The sequence below is a fragment of the Phyllobates terribilis genome, unplaced genomic scaffold (assembly GCF_046119375.1).
Source record: "Phyllobates terribilis strain yellow unplaced genomic scaffold, ASM4611937v1 Scaffold_1__5_contigs__length_1240528914, whole genome shotgun sequence".
NCBI lineage: Eukaryota > Metazoa > Chordata > Amphibia > Anura > Dendrobatidae > Phyllobates > Phyllobates terribilis.
Genome location: NW_027362761.1, coordinates 476937003 through 476957273, shown reverse-complemented (window position 1 = coordinate 476957273; position 20271 = coordinate 476937003). Strand labels below are relative to the sequence as shown.

Below are 20271 nucleotides of genomic sequence, written 5' to 3'. Positions count from 1 at the left end.
ACAATGCATCCATCCATAGTGTGAAGAGGGGAAAATGCATCCATACACGGTGTGAAGAGGGAACAATGCATCCATACATAGTGTGGAGAGGGAACAATGCATCCATACACAGTGTGGAGAGGGAACAATGCATCCATGCACGGTGTGGAGAGGGAACAATGCATCCATACACGGTGTGAAGAGGGAACAATGCATCCATACATGGTGTGGAGAGGGAACAATGCATCCATACATAGTGTGGAGAGGGAACAATGCATCCATACATAGTGTGGAGAGAGAACAATGCATCCATACATAGTGTGGAGAGGGAACAATGCATCCATACATAGTGTGGAGAGGGAACAATGCATCCACCCATAGTGTGGAGAGGGAACAATGCATCCACCCATAGTGTGGAGAGGGAACAATGCATCCATACATAGTGTGGAGAGGGAACAATGCATCCATACATAGTGTGGAGAGGGAACAATGCATCCATACATAGTGTGGAGAGGGAACAATGCATCCATACATAGTGTGGAGAGGGAACAATGCATCCATACATAGTGTGGAGAGGGAACAAAGCATCCATACATAGTGTGGAGAGGGAACAATGCATCCATCCATCCATAGTGTGGAGAGAGAACAATGCATCCATACATAGTGTGGAGAGGGAACAATGCATCCATCCATAGTGTGGAGAGGGGAACAATGCATCCATACATAGTGTGGAGAGGGAACAATGCATCCATCCATCCATAGTGTGGAGAGAGAACAATGCATCCATACATAGTGTGGAGAGGGAACAATGCATCCATCCATAGTGTGGAGAGGGGAACAATGCATCCATACATAGTGTGGAGAGGGAACAATGCATCCATACATAGTGTGGAGAGGGAACAATGCATCCATACATAGTGTGGAGAGGGAACAATGCATCCATACATAGTGTGGAGAGGGAACAATGCATCCATACATAGTGTGGAGAGGGAACAAAGCATCCATACATAGTGTGGAGAGGGAACAATGCATCCATCCATCCATAGTGTGGAGAGAGAACAATGCATCCATACATAGTGTGGAGAGGGAACAATGCATCCATCCATAGTGTGGAGAGGGGAACAATGCATCCATACACAGTGTGGAGAGATAACAATGCATCCACCCATAGTGTGGAGAGGGAACAATGCATCCATACATAGTGTGGAGAGAGAACAATGCATCCACCCATAGTGTGGAGAGGGGAACAATGCATCCATACACAGTGTGGAGAGGGTACAATGCATCCATACATAGTGTGGAGAGAGAACAATGCATCCATACATAGTGTGGAGAGGGTACAATGCATCCACCCATAGTGTGGAGAGGGAACAATGCATCCATACATAGTGTGGAGAGGGAACAATGCATCCACCCATAGTGTGGAGAGGGAACAATGCATCCATACATAGTGTGGAGAGGGAACAATGCATCCATACATAGTGTGGAGAGGGAACAATGCATCCATACATAGTGTGGAGAGGGAACAATGCATCCACCCATAGTGTGGAGAGGGAACAATGCATCCATGCACGGTGTGGAGAGGGTACAATGCATCCACCCATAGTGTGGAGAGGGAACAATGCATCCATGCACGGTGTGGAGAGGGTACAATGCATCCATCCATAGTGTGAAGAGGGGAAAATGCATCCATACATAGTGTGGAGAGGGAACAATGCATCCATACATAGTGTGGAGAGGGAACAATGCATCCATACACAGTGTGGAGAGGGAACAATGCATCCATACACAGTGTGGAGAGGGAACAATGCATCCACCCATAGTGTGGAGAGGGAACAATGCATCCATACACAGTGTGGAGAGGGTACAATGCATCCACCCATAGTGTGGAGAGGGAACAATGCATCCATGCACGGTGTGGAGAGGGTACAATGCATCCATCCATAGTGTGAAGAGGGGAAAATGCATCCATACATAGTGTGGAGAGGGAACAATGCATCCATACATAGTGTGGAGAGGGAACAATGCATCCATACACAGTGTGGAGAGGGAACAATGCATCCATGCACGGTGTGGAGAGGGAACAATGCATCCATACACGGTGTGAAGAGGGAACAATGCATCCATACACGGTGTGGAGAGGGAACAATGCATCCATACATAGTGTGGAGAGGGAAAAATGCATCCATACACGGTGTGAAGAGGGAAAAATGCATCCATGCATAGTGTGGAGAGGGAACAATGCATCCATACATAGTGTGGAGAGAGAACAATGCATCCATACATAGTGTGGAGAGGGAACAATGCATCCATACATAGTGTGGAGAGGGAACAATGCATCCATACATAGTGTGGAGAGGGAACAATGCATCCATACATAGTGTGGAGAGGGAACAATGCATCCATACATAGTGTGGAGAGGGAACAATGCATCCATCCATAGTGTGGAGAGAGAACAATGCATCCATACATAGTGTGGAGAGGGAACAATGCATCCATCCATAGTGTGGAGAGGGGAACAATGCATCCATACATAGTGTGGAGAGGGAACAATGCATCCATACACAGTGTGGAAAGAGAACAATGCATCCACCCATAGTGTGGAGAGGGAACAATGCATCCATACATAGTGTGGAGAGAGAACAATGCATCCACCCATAGTGTGGAGAGGGGAACAATGCATCCATACATAGTGTGGAGAGAGAACAATGCATCCATACATAGTGTGGAGAGAGAACAATGCATCCATACATAGTGTGGAGAGGGAACAATGCATCCATACATAGTGTGGAGAGGGAACAATGCATCCATACATAGTGTGGAGAGGGAACAATGCATCCACCCATAGTGTGGAGAGGGAACAATGCATCCACCCATAGTGTGGAGAGGGGAACAATGCACCCATCCATAGTGTGGAGAGGGGAACAATGCATCCATGCATAGTGTGGAGAGGGGAACAATGCATCCATACACGGTGTGAAGAGGGAACAATGCATCCATACATAGTGTGGAGAGGGAACAATGCATCCATACATAGTGTGGAGAGGGAACAATGCATCCACCCATAGTGTGGAGAGGGAACAATGCATCCACCCATAGTGTGGAGAGGGAACAATGCATCCATCCATAGTGTGGAGAGGGGAACAATGCATCCATGCATAGTGTGGAGAGGGGAACAATGCATCCATACACGGTGTGAAGAGGGAACAATGCATCCATACACAGTGTGGAGAGGGAACAATGCATCCATACATAGTGTGGAGAGGGAACAATGCATCCATACATAGTGTGGAGAGGGAACAATGCATCCATACATAGTGTGGAGAGGGAACAATGCATCCATACATAGTGCGGAGAGGGAACAATGCATCCATACATAGTGTGGAGAGGGAAAAATGCATCCATAGTGTGGAGAGGGAAAAATGCATCCATACATAGTGCGGAGAGGGAAAATGCATCCATACATAGTGTGGAGAGGGAACAATGCATCCATACATAGTGTGGAGAGGGTACAATGCATCCACCCATAGTGTGGAGAGGGAACAATGCATCCATACATAGTGTGGAGAGAGAACAATGCATCCACCCATAGTGTGGAGAGGGGAACAATGCATCCATACATAGTGTGGAGAGAGAACAATGCATCCATACATAGTGTGGAGAGGGAACAATGCATCCATACATAGTGTGGAGAGGGAACAATGCATCCATACATAGTGTGGAGAGGGAACAATGCATCCACCCATAGTGTGGAGAGGGAACAATGCATCCATACATAGTGTGGAGAGAGAACAATGCATCCACCCATAGTGTGGAGAGGGGAACAATGCATCCATACATAGTGTGGAGAGGGAACAATGCATCCATCCATAGTGTGGAGAGGGGAACAATGCATCCATGCATAGTGTGGAGAGGGGAACAATGCATCCATACACGGTGTGAAGAGGGAAAAATGCATCCATACATAGTGTGGAGAGGGAACAATGCATCCATACATAGTGTGGAGAGGGAACAATGCATCCATACATAGTGTGGAGAGGGAACAATGCATCCATACATAGTGTGGAGAGGGAACAATGCATCCATACACAGTGTGGAGAGATAACAATGCATCCACCCATAGTGTGGAGAGGAAACAATGCATCCATACATAGTGTGGAGAGAGAACAATGCATCCACCCATAGTGTGGAGAGGGGAACAATGCATCCACCCATAGTGTGGAGAGGAAACAATGCATCCATCCATCCATAGTGTGGAGAGGGAACAATGCATCCATCCATAGTGTGGAGAGAGAACAATGCATCCATACACAGTGTGGAGAGGGTACAATGCATCCATCCATAGTGTGGAGAGGGTACAATGCATCCATCCATAGTGTGGAGAGGGAACAATGCATCCATACATAGTGTGGAGAGGGAACAATGCATCCATCCATCCATAGTGTGGAGAGAGAACAATGCATCCATACATAGTGTGGAGAGGGAACAATGCATCCATCCATAGTGTGGAGAGGGAACAATACATCCATACACAGTGTGGAGAGATAACAATGCATCCACCCATAGTGTGGAGAGGGAACAATGCATCCATACATAGTGTGGAGAGATAACAATGCATCCATCCATCCATAGTGTGGAGAGAGAACAATGCATCCATACATAGTGTGGAGAGGGAACAATGCATCCATCCATAGTGTGGAGAGAGAACAATGCATCCATACACAGTGTGGAGAGGGTACAATGCATCCATCCATAGTGTGGAGAGGGTACAATGCATCCATCCATAGTGTGGAGAGGGAACAATGCATCCATACATAGTGTGGAGAGGGAACAATGCATCCATCCATCCATAGTGTGGAGAGAGAACAATGCATCCATACATAGTGTGGAGAGGGAACAATGCATCCATCCATAGTGTGGAGAGGGAACAATACATCCATACACAGTGTGGAGAGATAACAATGCATCCACCCATAGTGTGGAGAGGGAACAATGCATCCATACATAGTGTGGAGAGAGAACAATGCATCCACCCATAGTGTGGAGAGGGGAACAATGCATCCATACACAGTGTGGAGAGGGTACAATGCATCCATACATAGTGTGGAGAGAGAACAATGCATCCATACATAGTGTGGAGAGGGTACAATGCATCCACCCATAGTGTGGAGAGGGAACAATGCATCCATGCACGGTGTGGAGAGGGTACAATGCATCCATCCATAGTGTGGAGAGGGAACAATGCATCCATACACAGTGTGGAGAGGGTACAATGCATCCACCCATAGTGTGGAGAGGGAACAATGCATCCATGCACGGTGTGGAGAGGGTACAATGCATCCATCCATAGTGTGAAGAGGGGAAAATGCATCCATACATAGTGTGGAGAGGGAACAATGCATCCATGCACAGTGTGGAGAGGGTACAATGCATCCACCCATAGTGTGGAGAGGGAACAATGCATCCATGCACGGTGTGGAGAGGGTACAATGCATCCATCCATAGTGTGGAGAGGGAACAATGCATCCATACACAGTGTGGAGAGGGAACAATGCATCCATACACAGTGTGGAGAGGGTACAATGCATCCACCCATAGTGTGGAGAGGGAACAATGCATCCATGCACGGTGTGGAGAGGGTACAATGCATCCATCCATAGTGTGGAGAGGGAACAATGCATCCATACACAGTGTGGAGAGGGAACAATGCATCCATGCACGGTGTGGAGAGGGAACAATGCATCCATGCACGGTGTGGAGAGGGAACAATGCATCCATACACGGTGTGAAGAGGGAACAATGCATCCATACACGGTGTGGAGAGGGAACAATGCATCCATACATAGTGTGGAGAGGGAACAATGCATCCATACACAGTGTGGAGAGGGAACAATGCATCCATGCACGGTGTGGAGAGGGAACAATGCATCCATACACGGTGTGAAGAGGGAACAATGCATCCATACACGGTGTGGAGAGGGAACAATGCATCCATACATAGTGTGGAGAGGGAAAAATGCATCCATACACGGTGTGAAGAGGGAAAAATGCATCCATGCATAGTGTGGAGAGGGAACAATGCATCCATACATAGTGTGGAGAGAGAACAATGCATCCATACATAGTGTGGAGAGGGAACAATGCATCCATACATAGTGTGGAGAGGGAACAATGCATCCATACATAGTGTGGAGAGGGAACAATGCATCCACCCATAGTGTGGAGAGGGAACAATGCATCCATACATAGTGTGGAGAGGGAACAATGCATCCATACATAGTGTGGAGAGGGAACAATGCATCCATACATAGTGTGGAGAGGGAACAATGCATCCATCCATAGTGTGGAGAGGGAACAATGCATCCACCCATAGTGTGGAGAGGGGAACAATGCATCCATACATAGTGTGGAGAGGGAACAATGCATCCACCCATAGTGTGGAGAGGGGAACAATGCATCCATACATAGTGTGGAGAGGGAACAATGCATCCATACACAGTGTGGAAAGAGAACAATGCATCCACCCATAGTGTGGAGAGGGAACAATGCATCCATACATAGTGTGGAGAGAGAACAATGCATCCACCCATAGTGTGGAGAGGGGAACAATGCATCCATACATAGTGTGGAGAGAGAACAATGCATCCATACATAGTGTGGAGAGAGAACAATGCATCCATACATAGTGTGGAGAGGGAACAATGCATCCATACATAGTGTGGAGAGGGAACAATGCATCCATACATAGTGTGGAGAGGGAACAATGCATCCACCCATAGTGTGGAGAGGGAACAATGCATCCACCCATAGTGTGGAGAGGGGAACAATGCATCCATACATAGTGTGGAGAGGGAACAATGCATCCATCCATAGTGTGGAGAGGGAACAATGCATCCATCCATAGTGTGGAGAGGGGAACAATGCATCCATGCATAGTGTGGAGAGGGGAACAATGCATCCATACACGGTGTGAAGAGGGAACAATGCATCCATACATAGTGTGGAGAGGGAACAATGCATCCATACATAGTGTGGAGAGGGAACAATGCATCCATACATAGTGTGGAGAGGGAACAATGCATCCATACATAGTGTGGAGAGGGAACAATGCATCCATAGATAGTGTGGAGAGGGAAAAATGCATCCATAGTGTGGAGAGGGAAAAATGCATCCATACATAGTGCGGAGAGGGAAAATGCATCCATACATAGTGTGGAGAGGGAACAATGCATCCATACATAGTGTGGAGAGGGTACAATGCATCCACCCATAGTGTGGAGAGGGAACAATGCATCCATACATAGTGTGGAGAGAGAACAATGCATCCACCCATAGTGTGGAGAGGGGAACAATGCATCCATACATAGTGTGGAGAGAGAACAATGCATCCATACATAGTGTGGAGAGAGAACAATGCATCCATACATAGTGTGGAGAGAGAACAATGCATCCATACATAGTGTGGAGAGAGAACAATGCATCCATACATAGTGTGGAGAGGGAAAAATGCATCCATACACGGTGTGAAGAGGGAAAAATGCATCCATGCATAGTGTGGAGAGGGAACAATGCATCCATACATAGTGTGGAGAGAGAACAATGCATCCATACATAGTGTGGAGAGGGAACAATGCATCCATACATAGTGTGGAGAGGGAACAATGCATCCATACATAGTGTGGAGAGGGAACAATGCATCCATACATAGTGTGGAGAGAGAACAATGCATCCATCCATAGTGTGGAGAGGGGAACAATGCATCCATACATAGTGTGGAGAGGGAACAATGCATCCATACACAGTGTGGAAAGAGAACAATGCATCCACCCATAGTGTGGAGAGGGAACAATGCATCCATACATAGTGTGGAGAGAGAACAATGCATCCACCCATAGTGTGGAGAGGGGAACAATGCATCCATACATAGTGTGGAGAGAGAACAATGCATCCATACATAGTGTGGAGAGGGAACAATGCATCCATACATAGTGTGGAGAGGGAACAATGCATCCATACATAGTGTGGAGAGGGAACAATGCATCCATACATAGTGTGGAGAGGGAACAATGCATCCACCCATAGTGTGGAGAGGGAACAATGCATCCACCCATAGTGTGGAGAGGGGAACAATGCATCCATACATAGTGTGGAGAGGGAACAATGCATCCATCCATAGTGTGGAGAGGGAACAATGCATCCATCCATAGTGTGGAGAGGGGAACAATGCATCCATGCATAGTGTGGAGAGGGGAACAATGCATCCATACACGGTGTGAAGAGGGAACAATGCATCCATACATAGTGTGGAGAGGGAACAATGCATCCATACATAGTGTGGAGAGGGAACAATGCATCCATACATAGTGTGGAGAGGGAACAATGCATCCATACATAGTGTGGAGAGGGAACAATGCATCCATAGATAGTGTGGAGAGGGAAAAATGCATCCATAGTGTGGAGAGGGAAAAATGCATCCATACATAGTGCGGAGAGGGAAAATGCATCCATACATAGTGTGGAGAGGGAACAATGCATCCATACATAGTGTGGAGAGGGTACAATGCATCCACCCATAGTGTGGAGAGGGAACAATGCATCCATACATAGTGTGGAGAGAGAACAATGCATCCATACATAGTGTGGAGAGAGAACAATGCATCCATACATAGTGTGGAGAGGGAACAATGCATCCATACATAGTGTGGAGAGGGAACAATGCATCCATACATAGTGTGGAGAGAGAACAATGCATCCACCCATAGTGTGGAGAGGGGAACAATGCATCCATACATAGTGTGGAGAGAGAACAATGCATCCATACATAGTGTGGAGAGAGAACAATGCATCCATACATAGTGTGGAGAGGGAACAATGCATCCATACATAGTGTGGAGAGGGAACAATGCATCCATACATAGTGTGGAGAGGGAACAATGCATCCACCCATAGTGTGGAGAGGGAACAATGCATCCATACATAGTGTGGAGAGAGAACAATGCATCCACCCATAGTGTGGAGAGGGGAACAATGCATCCATACATAGTGTGGAGAGGGAACAATGCATCCATACATAGTGTGGAGAGGGAACAATGCATCCATCCATAGTGTGGAGAGGGGAACAATGCATCCATGCATAGTGTGGAGAGGGGAACAATGCATCCATACACTGTGTGAAGAGGGAAAAATGCATCCATACATAGTGTGGAGAGGGAACAATGCATCCATACATAGTGTGGAGAGGGAACAATGCATCCATACATAGTGCGGAGAGGGAACAATGCATCCATACATAGTGTGGAGAGGGAAAAATGCATCCATACATAGTGCGGAGAGGGAAAATGCATCCATACATAGTGTGGAGAGGGAACAATGCATCCATACATAGTGTGGAGAGGGAAAAATGCATCCATAGTGTGGAGAGGGAAAAATTCATATTTTCATGGAGGTCAGACAATGTGGTAGGTTGTACTGTATCAGAGTGTAGATATGAAGGAATGATCACACAAAGCAGCCTGCTGGTGTGGGGGAGGGGAGGAGAGATCACAGAGGCTGTGAATATGGAGAGAACCTATGAAAAACTTAGGGGGTCTAAAATGAATGAAGAAATAAAAATTCCAACCTTAAACTCCAACTTAAATGCAACTTTGTTAAACAGAATCTGCCACCAGGTCTTTGCTACCCCATCTGAGAATGATGGAAGGGCCGACTTTGATACCAGCAACGTTTGCTGCATTTTTGATAAAATGACTGCTTTACCTGCTGCAGATCTCTGAATGCTGAGCTCTGTATAATATTGCCCACACCACAGACTGGCAGCTTTCTGTGTACATGAAACATTGATGAAGCTGTCAGTGGTGGGTACTACACAGAGCAGTTGACTAGGAGGCACGAGTTACCTAGTCCACTAGTGATAATTTCCTGCTGATAAAACACTGATTTTATTAAAATTCCAAACACAGTGCCCAGTAAGGGACACATCACTAGAATCCGGGTTTCTGCCCCTACATCATGCTGCTCCCTGATTAAAAGGCAAAAAACTGGTGACCGATTCCCTTTAACACAACATAACTACTACAAATGCAAAATCATTTTCCCCATGTCAAAGGTATTCAGACTATAATACGAATCTCCCAGCAAACTCACATTGAATGAGTTGCAGAACATTAAATTCCTGGATCATCACTCCAAGGACCATCCATCTAACTGAACACCGATGCAGAGGTAAAGAAGAAATCTTAAAAATGAGCTTTTCAGGAATTTCTCTGCAGAAATCTTTTCCAATAACTGGCTTATTGGTTTGTAGAACATTTTGGAGTTTTGTGGTACTTATAAACCTCTAAAGCCCTTTAATCTATTTACCATTTGGGATTCTTTAAGGATCTATACAAAAGCTTTGTGATGATTTTCTGCACTGTAATTGCAATCATTAAATATCAGCCAAGGAACCAAAGATGCCAAACAGCATCTGTAACTCTGTGGAGTTACCATTCACACAACAGAATAACAGCAGCACAATACAGCGAGGGAAATGTCACAATAAATCCATCTCCCATGTGGAAAGATCTGAATATGGTGCAAGTTACAAAATGTTCACTGTGACCGAAATGCTGAAGAACAATTACATAGTGCAATGAATACAGACACAGTCAGGTTTTACCTCTTCATATTGGACATTTGTCTTTCTACATAAACCATTTATCCTGCTGCAAATATGCAGGACATCAACTAAAGAATATAAAGCTCAGCAAGGATGAAGTTGGGGAAACTCCTCCAACACTGAAAAACCTTAAAACGACAGTTTTCCAACCATCAAAAAGATTCACAGAGACAACCCGACACATCATTATACCCATGATACATACCTGTGGGCCAAGAGGAACCATTCCTCGGGGGCCACTCATTCTCTGCATTGGCCCACCCATGTTTGGATGTCCTGAAGGAGTAAGAACACATAATAAAAGTTACTCACTTTAACACATCATTTCATATTCCATCTACCCAGACTCTATGCTGGCAGAGACATTTACACTCAATGTCAAACTAGGAAATGCGTTCTTGCAGTAGTTAGCAGAATCATCTCCTTGGATTGAGATGACCCAGCAAAGTGGTGACTGCATGATAATGTGACTGCACGAAAGCAATGACAAAAGACAGAGAGGTTATTAATGTTCCCGTCACTTTCCAGAATAATGATACAACAAACGGATGGACTGGAGCAACAAATGGTATTTCTAATAGATGACCATCTACCGTAATGGTGATGATATTGGGGTGGAGAAAATAAAAAAGATTGTCGTTAAAATGTCTTCTGAGAGCATGAGAATTCAGACTGATATGTGGCGTCTGGACTAGGGATGAGCGAGCGTTACTTGGATATGGAGTTATCCGAGCGTGCTCGGGTCCGGATAGAGAAGCCAAATGCTCGGGTAGCCGCAGCCGCATGTATCGTGGCTGATGCATTCTCCGCATGTTTAGCAGCAGTGTCTCAGCCACGATACATGCGGCCGCGACTACCCGAGCATTTGGCTTCTCTATCCGGACCCGAGCACGCTCGGATAACTCCATATCCAAGTAATGCTCACTCATCCCTAGTCTGGACCTGTTTGCCATTTGGCATGAGATGCAATTGGAAGAACAGTGAGGGCACTGCCCTAAATCCTACATAGCATGGCACCAAGATCTTAGATCTGCACAATACTGCTCCAATAAATGGGTTTTCTGGGACTTTAATACTGATGGCGGCTTCATCTTAGAGGATCGGTTTTCAATATCAGACTTTGAGTTAAACAACAGTAGCACCACCACCGATCAGTTAATTAAAGAGGCCATGGAGCACCGGAAATGGGATGAGTCATGGAAGAAAGCTGCAGTACCATTCATGACCACTATACAACGTATAGATCTATCTTGAAGAATAAATAGCTGCAGAATAATTTTACATTTAGTACATGTTCTCAGATATAATAATCTGGTATCCAGTGTTACTACACATTTGTATATGTACAGTTGTGCTCAAAAGTTTACATACCCCGGCAGAATTTTTTCCTTTCTTGGCCTTGTTTCAGAGAATATGAATGATAACAAAAAAACTTTTTCTCCACTCATGGTTATTGGTTGGGTGAAGCCATTTATTGTCAAACTACTGTGTTTTCTCTTTTTAAATAAAAATGACAACCAAAAACATCCAACTGACCCTGATCAAAAGTTCACATACCCCAGTTCTTAATACCGTGTATTGCCCCCTCTACCATCAATGACAGCTTGAAGTCTTTTGTGGTAGGTGTGGATGAGGTTCTTTATTTTCTCAGATGGTAAAGCTGCCCATTCTTCTTGGCAAAAAGCCTCCAGTTCCTGTAAATTCCTGGGCTGTCTAGCATGAACTGCGCGCTTGAGATCTCCCCAGAGTGGCTCAATGATATTGAGGTCAGGAGACTGAGATGGACACTCCAGAACCTTCACTTTGTTCTGCTGTAGCCAATGACCGGTTGACTTGGCCTTGTGTTTTCGATCGTTGTCATGTTAGAACGTCCAAGTACGTCCCATGTGCAGCTTCCGGGCTGATGAGTGCAAATTTGCCTCCAGTATTTGCTGATAACGTGCTGCATTCATCTTTCCTTCAACTTTTACCAAGTTTCCTGTACCTTTGTAGCTCACACATGCCAAAAACATCAGCAATCCACCTCTGTGCTTTACTGTCGGAATGGTGTTCCTTTCATCATAGGCCTTGTTGACCTCTCTCCAAATGTAACATTTATGGTTGTGGCCAAAAAGTTACATTTTGGTCTCATCACTCCAAATTACCTTGTTCCAGAAGTTTTGAGGCTAGTCTCTGTGCCGTTTGGCGAATTGTAGGCGAGATACTTTGTGGCATTTGCGCACTAATGGCTTTCTTCTGGCAGCTCGACCATGCAGCCCATTTTTCTTCAAGTGTCTCCTTATTGTGCACCTTGAAGCAGCCACACCGCTAGTTTTCAGAGAGTCCTGAATTTCAGCTGATGTTATTTGTGGGTTTTTCTTTGCATCCCGAACAATTTTCCTAGCAGTTGTGGCCGAAATTTTTGTTGGTCTACCTGACCGTGGTTTGGTTCTTACAGAGCCCCTGATTTTCCATTTGTTAATGCCAGTCAGCAGCATTCAAACTGTTTTTATCAATTCCTTGGATATTTTTTTGTATCCCTTTCCTGTGTTATACAGTTCAACTACCTTTTCCCGTAGATCAGTTGACCATTCTTTTGCTTTCCCCATGACTCACAATCCAGAAACGTCAGTGTCTGGATGAAAGATGAAAGAGTTTGTCTGGATCCCAGAAACTCACTCAGCTTTTATGCACACACACTGATTTCAAGCAAACAGGTCACAGGTGAGGATGTTACCTTTAGTAGCCATTCAAACCCATTTGTGTCAAATTCTGTGCATGTTATCAGGTCAAAATCACCAGGATATGTGAACTTTGATCAGGGTCATTTGGATGTTTTTGGTTGTCATTAAGATTTAAAAAGAGAAAACACAGTAGTTTGACAATAAATGGCTTCACTCAACCAATAACCATGAGTGGAGAAAAGTGTTTTTTGTTACCATTCATATTCTCTGAAACAAGGCCAACAAAGGAAAAATTCTGCCGAGGTATGTAAACTTTTGAGCACAACTGTATATATCTAGAATATATATATTTATGTAAAATACACACATATGTAGACTTCAAAAATAGATTTGTAATGTACCAGAGCTGAATTTAACATGAAATCCCCATTCAGGCATGGGTTTTTCATGTAATGTTCTATCCGTGTTTTTCACGAATCAGACTGTAAAATTTATAAGTTGCTAAGAAGAACTAACTTCAGTGAAAACTTTACAGCGCAGTCCTACTTCTATTACCTTGCTGTCTTGAAGGATCCATACCACTGGGAAGTAATGTCTGGCTGCCAGGAACGCCCGCAAGTCCCTGGAGAAATAAACACCTCTCTTACAGACAGAACACAAAAGGGGTACAGGACGACATTAATGGGAGCGTTAGTGGTAAAGTTACCTGATTAGGTATTCTTAATGGAGGCCGTGGACCACCGGGATATCGAGGGGACATGAAAGGCTAAAAAAAAAGGAATAAAATTACTATATCCACAATTGTATGGAAAACTTCTGGACCTAATTTTTTAGCCACTTTTTGCACAGAACCAATGAATTATGTCCGATAATAATTTAAAATATTCATTAAATACCAGTTCTACACTTTACAAAATTACTAATGGTCTCCATTATGAATGTCCCATCTACTCAAGAAACTACATCTACGTATCCACGAAACTCATGTTTTATTACATATGTACAAGTGGTGTGAATGTAATGGTGGAACAGCTTTCCAGGGACCAGAATGAATCTCAGAGTGTGACGCTAGAACATACTGTATACACCGAGTATAACTGGTATTCCTAGAAATAATCCCGTCTGTGTTACATTATCCCCTGAGCTTTGTATGACAAGACGACTAGGACAGAAGTTGTGGCTCAGCATAGTCTGTACCAGCCCCAATTATTCCCCAGCTACGCTGCTGAGCTTACTTTTCAGTACACCAGTGAATCATGAAAAGACAACGGCACCTGCAAAGTATTTATACGCACTATGACTAAAGCCGCCCATATATTGTAGATTGTTCGACTTCCTAAAGGGAATCTGTAACCAGGTTTTTGCCACCTAATCTGAGTTCAACATAATGTAGACACAGAAATCCTGATTCCAGCTATTGTGTCACTTACTGGGCTGCTTGCTGTAGTTTTGATAAAATCACAGTATTATTAACAGATCATCACTAGAAGTCTAGTAAACCTGCTGCCATGTAGTCCTGCATATTCATGAGCTCTGTATAACCCCTCCCCCACCACTGATTGGCAGATTTCTGCCTATGCACAGTGTACACAGACAGCTGGAAATCAGTAATGTGGGTGCGTTTATACTCAGCTCAACATTCATAAATTTGGTAGATGCACAGCAGATAAAAACAAATTGTATCAAAATAACAGCAAACAGACCAGTAAGTAACACATGAATGGAATCAGGGCCACTGCCCCTACACCACACTGCTCTCACATGGGGCAGCAAAACCTGGTGACAAATTCCTTTTAAGGTGCCTTGTTTCGGTGAAACAATCATTAATTTTGAACAATGACAGGAGGACAAAAGTTCATTAACATTCAAAACAAAGATTGGGCATGAGGCTTTTTTTCGGCTAATGCTAAGCAATGGCTGCGTCACTGGCTGAAAATTTCTAATATCGACCCATGGGCGTCAACGAGTGATCATCCATTGGACCATCTTGTTTGCCACACTATAATCATTCCCAAATGCCCCGTATAATGGGCTGTATAATGCCCCGTATAATGGCCCTTATAATGCTACATATCATGCCCGCTTAGCAAAGTGTGCATCTGTTTTCATTGCGCAGATAGGAGATGTTAGACCCGTCTGGCAATGGCTTCTCTAACGGGAACCCAGAATTGGCACGCTGAAATTTAACATGGGTGATCACATAGGGAAGCATCTGTGCTCGCGTTTTGGATCTTCTGTAAAGACTTAATATAACTTGCACTCTATAGACTAAGCTTTGTGTCCTCCACTTCTGAACACTCTAGTATGGTGGAAAATTAAGCAAATAAAAAGAAAGGATCCTCACTTACAGCTGCATATAATAGAATAGTTATGTAGTGCCCCATATTGTTAGCATGGCAGGATATTGGGACAGCGAGTAGACATTCACTCCTTTCTGCTGATTGCATCGGGCCTCTAATCTTTCTCCGGTGGATGCTCGTCATGAGCACAAGAGTCCTGTAAGCCTCAGCCTTTATCTAGACATCACCTTACATGCTCTATAGTGCGGGAGAACGGCCACGTTTACCTTCCGGCATAAGACTTTACACCATTTGTCCTCTGTACAATCTGCTTTAGCCACTTGTAATTTGCTTCCTAAGTGACAAAGCCAGTGCCGTAACTTGAAGCTCATAGGCCCTATTGCAAAAGCTCCAACGGGGCCCCCCAATTATTGCATGTCTTTAACAGTATAATGGTCTTTTCATATAGGCCTAAGGGACTTTTTGGGCCCCTTAGGCTCGAGAGCCCGGGCACAACTGCAACCCCTGCACCTATTGTAGTTATACCCCTGGACAAAGGCACATAAAGCCCCCTCCACCATATCATATCAGTGTTATACTGGACTTCATTGAAGGTTTTCTTCATGCCAAGACACAACAGGCGTTCAGCTGGTAGTACACGGAAATTATCAATTATATCAAATGTATGGAGTGCATAGGTTTAGAAAACCTTTTAGGCATCTAATGGCATCACTTTAAGAGGTTGTACCAAGTTTGGAAGTTATCTCCTATCCTAACTTCCCAATTGCTGGGGGTCTGACTGCTGAGACCCCAGGAACCTGAGAACAGGGGCTCTGAACAGCCCCATGTGAATAGAGCAGTGGTCAATCGAGCGCACTTCCATTCCAATTATTCTTAATGGAACCTCCGGAGATAACCAAGCGCTCGCCGTCAGCACGCTCATGAAGAATGCAGCACTGGGGCCATTCACATGGGGCCCTTCAGAGCAAAGCCCGCGCTCGCCGTCAGCACTCCTATAAAGAATGCAGCACTGGGGCCATTCACGTGGGGCCCTTCAGAGCAGAGCCTGCGCTCAATGTCAGCACTCCTATAAAGAATGCAGCACTGGGGCCATTCACATGGGGCCCTTCAGAGCAGAGCCCGCGCTCGCCGTCAGCATTCCTATAAAGAATGCTGCACTGGGGCCATTCACATGGGGCCCTTGAGAGCAGAGCCCGCGCTCAATGTCAGCACTCCTATAAAGAATGCAGCACTGGGGCCATTCACGTGGGGCCCTTCAGAGCAGAGCCTGCGCTCAATGTCAGCACTCCTATAAAGAATGCAGCACTGGGGCCATTCACATGGGGCCCTTCAGAGCAGAGCCCGCGCTCGCCGTCAGCACTCCTATAAAGAATGCTGCACTGGGGCCATTCACGTGGGGCCTTTCAGAGCAGAGCCCGCGCTCACCGTCAGCACTCCTATAAAGAATGCAGCACTGGGGCCATTCACGTGGGGCCCTTCAGAGCAGAGCCCGCGCTCGCCGTCAGCACTCCTATAAAGAATGCTGCACTGGGGCCATTCACGTGGGGCCTTTCAGAGCAGAGCCCGCGCTCACCGTCAGCACTCCTATAAAGAATGCAGCACTGGGGCCATTCACATGGGGCCCTTAAGAGCAGAGCCCGCGCTCAATGTCAGCACTCCTATAAAGAATGCAGCACTGGGGCCATGCACATGGGGCCCTTCAGAGCAAAGCCCGCGCTCGCCGTCAGCACTCCTATAAAGAATGCAGCACTGGGGCCATTCACGTGGGGCCCTTCAGAGCAGAGCCTGTGCTCAATGTCAGCACTCCTATAAAGAATGCAGCACTGGGGCCCTTCAGAGCAAAGCCCGCGCTCACCGTCAGCACTCCTATAAAGAATGCAGCACTGGGGCCATTCACGTGGGGCCCTTCAGAGCAGAGCCTGCGCTCAATGTCAGCACTCCTATAAAGAATGCAGCACTGGGGCCATTCACATGGGGCCCTTCAGAGCAGAGCCCGCGCTCGCCGTCAGCACTCCTATAAAGAATGCTGCACTGGGGCCATTCACGTGGGGCCCTTCAGAGCAGAGCCCGCGCTCGCCGTCAGCACTCCTATAAAGAATGCTGCACTGGGGCCATTCACGTGGGGCCCTTCAGAGCAGAGCCCGCGCTCACCGTCAGCACTCCTATAAAGAATGCAGCACTGGGGCCATTCACATGGGGCCCTTCAGAGCAGAGCCCGCGCTCACCGTCAGCACTCCTATAAAGAATGCAGCACTGGGGCCATTCACGTGGGGCCCTTCAGAGCAGAGCCCGTGCTCACCGTCAGCACTCCTATAAAGAATGCTGCACTGGGGCCATTCACGTGGGGCCCTTCAGAGCAGAGCCCGCGCTCGCCGTCAGCACTCCTATAAAGAATGCTGCACTGGGGCCATTCACGTGGGGCCCTTCAGAGCAGAGCCCGCGCTCACCGTCAGCACTCCTATAAAGAATGCTGCACTGGGGCCATTCACGTGGGGCCCTTCAGAGCAGAGCCCGCGCTCAATGTCAGCACTCCTATAAAGAATGCAGCACTGGGGCCATTCACGTGGGGCCCTTCAGAGCAGAGCCCGCGCTCACCGTCAGCACTCCTATAAAGAATGCTGCACTGGGGCCATTCACGTGGGGCCCTTCAGAGCAGAGCCCGCGCTCACCGTCAGCACTCCTATAAAGAATGCAGCACTGGGGCCATTCACGTGGGGCCCTTCAGAGCAGAGCCCGCGCTCACCGTCAGCACTCCTATAAAGAATGCTGCACTGGGGCCATTCACGTGGGGCCCTTCAGAGCAGAGCCCGCGCTCGCCGTCAGCACTCCTATAAAGAATGCTGCACTGGGGCCATTCACGTGGGGCCCTTCAGAGCAGAGCCCGCGCTCACCGTCAGCACTCCTATAAAGAATGCAGCACTGGGGCCATTCACGTGGGGCCCTTCAGAGCAGAGCCCGTGCTCACCGTCAGCACTCCCATGAATAATGCAGCACTGGGGCCATTCACATGGGGCCCTTCAGAGCAGAGCCTGTGCTCCCCGTCAGCACTCCCATGAAGAATGCAGCACTGGGGCCATTCACATGGGGCCCTTCAGAGCAGAGCCCGCGCTCACCGTCAGCACTCCCATGAAGAATGCAGCACTGGGGCCATTCACATGGGGCCCTTCAGAGCAGAGCCCGCACTCACAGTCAGCACTCCCATGAAGAATGCAGCACTGGGGCCATTCACAAAGGGCCCTTCAGAGCAGAGCCCTGGTTGTCCGGATCATTGGGGGTTCCAGCAGTTGGACTTCGCTATTTTTTGGGGTAAGTAGGGTTGTACAAAAATGGGAATGCCACTTTGACTTACCGTTTATTAAGTTAACACAGTTTGTTTTCTTTCTAAGGTTATGTTCACATGTGGCATTTTTTGCAGCATTTTATTATGTTTTTTCCTGCGGAATAAATGCTGCATCTTACAGTACCAGCTGAGTGAATGAGATTTCAAAAATGTCATTCACGCACTGTGCATTTCCCCTCAATGCTGCTCACACTCCCCAGATCTAAAGCGGCCTCTCCACCGCTGCTCCTAGTCTTTCTTGACATGCTGCGGCGGTGACTATAGCACATGACCGCTGCAGCCAAATCTCTGGGCTCAGCGACTATGCCAATATAAATAGTGATTGGGAGCCGCGGCAGAGACGTGATGCCGAGTTTATTACTTTTAACACAAGGAAGCCGATTTAACAGCTATAAATGGAAAAACCCTTTAACATGAGAGCAATGTCTGCTTTTTCAGCTGCCAAACGTTAAACTCTTGATCGACCGCTTTGAGTATTCGGCTTTCTTAGGTAATAACTTTCCTTCTTCAATGAGCATTAATCCTTTACATTTCATCCAATGCTCTCTTCTCCTAAAAGCTGGATTCCTCTGGGGAGGAGGGGGAACGGCAAGCAATTGGGGGAAGTGTTCAGGATCCCTGACCCTCCATAAATCTCCCTTAAATGGTGGGATCCACCACTATGACAGCTGTTCAGGCCACATTTATCAGCAGGAACAGTCAACCTCCACTTCTTTTCTGTTAAAGGGAATCTGTCAGCAGGTTTTTCTATGTAATCAGAGAACAGTATGTGGTAGGGTTTAATACACAGATTTCAAAGATGTGTCACATGTCAGGCTGTGTGCTGTTGGTTTCATCACCTGGTGATTATCATTGTCTGGGCTACAGAAGCTACAGCAGTGCATGCATGCTGTTCCGACTCCGCCCCCTTCTGTGATAAGCAGCTCACTGTCGATAGACAATGTACTTGGGCCGCCTCGCGTGGGCGGGATTAGCTTTCTCAGCTTTGCTGCATTGCGAAATTTAAAAACTCTGTGTCAGAACAGCTTCACCCAGTAATCTAAGTGACACATCGTTGCATTCAGGGTTTCTTTGCCCACATTATGCTGCTCTCAAATGAGGTAGCAAAAATCTGGTGACATATTCCCTTTAAGAATCTGCCAATGCCACGCACATGAAAAGATGGTTACAGAAGGGGGTAAATTAATCACAGCAGACTTTAGAGTTAGTTGACCACCTAAGGGGTCAGTAAGTTTATTTTTTTTTAATGGTCAGGCATAGAAAACAAAACAAGGTAAAGAGTTGAAATCTGCAGCGAAGCTTCAGGGCATTGGTTACCAGACCCCAGCGATG

General features: G+C 46.4%; 1 protein-coding gene across 3 annotated transcripts in view; it reads right to left on the bottom strand.

The window, feature by feature from the left end:
- The window catches only part of SSBP2 (single stranded DNA binding protein 2), a 234193-nt gene that overhangs the window by 43393 nt on the left and 170529 nt on the right, over positions 1-20271 (bottom strand). For all 3 annotated transcript variants that reach the window (XM_073679180.1, XM_073679188.1, XM_073679197.1), the window contains 3 exons: positions 14006-14065; positions 13855-13921; positions 10842-10912 (listed from right to left, as the gene is read on the bottom strand). In XM_073679180.1, coding sequence (XP_073535281.1) covers positions 10842-10912; positions 13855-13921; positions 14006-14065 — 198 coding nt within the window. The remainder of the gene's footprint in view (positions 1-10841; positions 10913-13854; positions 13922-14005; positions 14066-20271) is intronic.